At 52.2% G+C, this 3,417-nt stretch overlaps 1 protein-coding gene across 3 annotated transcripts in view; it reads left to right on the top strand.

Moving 5' to 3' along the window:
* ALG12 (ALG12, alpha-1,6-mannosyltransferase) overlaps positions 1-2,364 on the top strand; it is a 10,503-nt gene extending 8,139 nt beyond the window's left edge. For 2 of the 3 annotated variants that reach the window (XM_008568956.1, XM_008568954.1), the window contains exons 9-10: positions 1,392-1,718; positions 1,850-2,364. In XM_008568956.1, coding sequence (XP_008567178.1) covers positions 1,392-1,718; positions 1,850-2,081 — 559 coding nt within the window. In that variant the 3' untranslated portion in view covers positions 2,082-2,364. The remainder of the gene's footprint in view (positions 1-1,391; positions 1,719-1,849) is intronic. The other variant, XM_008568955.1, reaches the window with a different exon arrangement.
* Positions 2,365-3,417: the final 1,053 nt, after the last annotated feature.

Raw genomic sequence — 3,417 nt, forward strand, 5'->3', positions numbered from 1 at the left:
AACTGTGAGTTTAGATCGGGGTCGGCAAACTTCTGTAAAGGGCCAGATAGTAAAGATTCTTGTCTTTGGGGCCACGCGTTCTCTGTCGCAGCTTCTACCTCCACCATTGCAGCAAGATCAGCCGCAGAACTTGTGTGGGGACTGGCAGCACTGCGCCCGTCAGCTTTATTTACAGAATGGGCTGAGCTGGGCTTGGCCACAGGTGCACTCTGACCCCAGCAGTAACTCGGGAATGTTTGGAAAAATTTTTTGAAAATCTAATATTAAATTTTATTTACTTTTTGGTGGATGGTGGTACGGGGATCCGAACTCTTGACCTTGGTGTCGTAGCACCGCGCTCTAACCCACTGAGCGAAGCAGCCAGCCCTAAAGTCTGACAGAAATTTTGAATTGGCATCTTGTGCGGAATGTCACAGGCAGGATCTTCAGACAGTGTCTTAACCACTTCTACTATTTATTACATGTGTGTCTTAGTCCTTTTTCTGTCATTGATTCCAGAACATCTGAAACTGGGTAATTCATAAAGAAATGAAATGAAATTTATTTCTTACAGCTTTGGAGGCTGGGACGTCCACGGGTCAGGGGTGCTTCTGGCGAAGGCCTTCCTCTGGGTGGGAGCTCTACGGTTCCCGTGGTGACACAGGCCATCATGTGGTGAACATGCCAAGAGCCCTTTAACGTGCCCATTTGCTGTCCTTATAAAGCCACGATGCCACGCCTGTGCCAGCCCACTGAACCTCTAACCCAGTGCTCCAAAAGTGGATCAGTCCATGCACGAGGGCACAGTCCTCACGACAGTCACCTCTCATAGGCCCCACCTTTCAAAACTGCCACAGTCTCATTTCCCACCCTCTTAACACTGTCACAATGGGGACAATCAACCCACAGCAATATCTTTGGTGACTAACTTTTTTGCTTTTTATAATTTGGTAAATGTATTAGTCTGTTTCTGTTGCTTATGACAGAACACCTGAAACTGGGTAATTTGTAAAGAAATGAAATTTATCTCTTCCAGTTTTGGAGACTGGGAAGTCCAGGCTCCAGGTGAAGGCCTTCTGGCTAGGGAGCGGACAGTCCTGTGGTGACCAGGGTGTCACATGGCGAGCACAGTGAGAATGCACATTAGTGTGCTCGCAGTCTCCTCGTGAAGCACGGTCCCCACGGCCAGGTCCCTACTCAGGGCCCCCTTTCAGACACCATGATCGGATTTCCCACCCTCTTAATGCTGTTACAATGGGGGTCAAGCTTCAGTGAGTGTTGGGGGAACATTTAATCCACAGCAGTAAAGTTGAACGCAGGTTTATGTCCCGAATGATATGTTTTCTAGGTATGATTAGATACTTTTATTGCTGCCATATTCTTTTTGTGGCATATAATCATTTTTTTTTCAGGCTGAATAATTATAAAAAGTCTTGGCTGTATAAAGTGGGGTCCCTGCTTGTAATAGGACACCTCGTGGCAAATGCTGTCTACACAGCCACGTCCCTCTATGTGTCCCATTTCAACTACCCTGGCGGCATCGCGATGCAGAGGCTGCACAAGCTGGTGCCTCCCCGGACAGGTGGGTGCGGGTGTTGCCGGCCAGCCGCGGCTGCCTGCGGTGCTGGCACTGGTTCTGACCACGCAGGTGTCGTTCTCCCAGATGTCCTCCTGCACATCGACGTGGCCGCCGCCCAGACAGGTGTGTCTCGGTTCTTACAAGTCAACAGTGCCTGGAGGTATGTTTCCCACATGACAACATAGTTGCAGGACGAGCGTATGGGTCCTCTCAGGGGCACCAAAGTGCCCAGGGTGGCACAGGGAGTGGCATGGGACTGCAGGTGGGGATGGGCTGGCTCTTCTCTTTCAGGTACGACAAGAGGGAAGACGTGCAGCCCGGGGCAGCGGGCATGCTGGCCTACACACACCTGCTCATGGAGGCGGCCCCCGGACACCTGGTCCTCTACAGGGACACCCACCGGGTCCTGGCCAGCATTGCGGGCACCACAGGTGTAAGCCTGAACCTGACCAAACTGCCTCCCTTTGACATCAACCTGCAGACAAGGTTGGTGCTACTGGAGAGACTTCCCAGGCCGTCCTGAGAGCCAGGAAGAGCCAGTCCAGCCCTTCAGCAGCCACAGTCCCTCCAAGAACATCAAGCTCTGTCAGTTCGGGCACAATTAAGACAATACGTAGAAACAAATGAAAGAACCATGAACATGTCCCTGTACGCCCAATGCAGCAGGGCCAGGCCTCCATCCACAGCCATACCTGGAGCATGTGCTCTAGAGAATGAGGGGCCTGGGTCTTGCTGGTGCCCTGGGAGCCACTGCCAAGGGTGATGGTGGCCTGCTCAGAACTTCTGCATGTTGTCAGGTGGGCAGCAAGGGCATTTACTGTCTGGACGGGCACCATTTTTAACTAAGAGAGGACCGGGCCATGAGGTGTTCCTTGCCACGTCCTGCCTGCGTGTGTGGAGCTGCCCTTTGGTGGCACGCAGTGCTTGCTGCCGTGTGCCTCTTGGTGCACCTAGGGCAGTGCACCCTCCCGAGGAGACTAGTGTAGATCCTGGACTTCAGCACCTGTGGACTGCATCTGTCTGCGCCCCCAACACCACGGCTTCTGTACTCACAGGCACATCATCTCCATTTCAGATTAAACTTAAGAGATAAACATGCTCAGAAAGGAATGAGAATAAAATTTTTAACTGTTTTCTTCTGCAGTATCTTATGTGATTATTTCCAGAGATGGACTTTACCCAGGTGCTGTTAAGGGACAGTTTGGTGCTGTCACACTTTACTGAACAGTATTTAGAAAGCACCTAAAGTGTGCACAACCCTGCCAGGTGGTGGAGATGACACACAGGACTGGGTGTCAGTGTGCACACGTCTACACACCCACATGCATAAAGATGTGACTTTTTTTTAAAGAAGGGGTCTTGCTGTGTTTTGCAGGAGGGCAGGGGCTATTCACAGGCGTGACCCACTGCCGATCAGCGTGCAGTTCTGACCTGCTCCGTTTCCAAGCTGGGCTGGTTCACCCCTCCTCAGGCAACCTGGTGGTCACCACACACTGCAACCCAGAGCTGCTGGGCTTAGCAGTCCTGTAGCTGAAGCCGCAGCCTCCTGAGTGCCCAGGACCACAGGTGTGTGCCACTGTGCCAGGCAAAGATGTGATTTCTTGTTTTGAGAGCAGGTTGCTTACAGCATGGCCCTTGGCCCCTGGGCGCCTCAGGGTTGCCTTTCCCACCTGATAGTAATGGTTTTTCCTCTGCGACTGAGAAGCATCTGTGCACAGGCACGTTCTGGCTGGGAGGACCTCCTCCTCACCAGAATCTCCTGACGTGGCCCCCACTGGTGATTCTTGCTGAGACCAGTCTTTACGGTGAGGGTGAAGAACAGGTTTTCGGGCTCCAGCTCAGCCTCCACATCAACAGTC

This window comes from Galeopterus variegatus, unplaced genomic scaffold (genome assembly GCF_000696425.1).
Source record: "Galeopterus variegatus unplaced genomic scaffold, G_variegatus-3.0.2 Scaffold454, whole genome shotgun sequence".
NCBI classification, from domain to species: domain Eukaryota; kingdom Metazoa; phylum Chordata; class Mammalia; order Dermoptera; family Cynocephalidae; genus Galeopterus; species Galeopterus variegatus.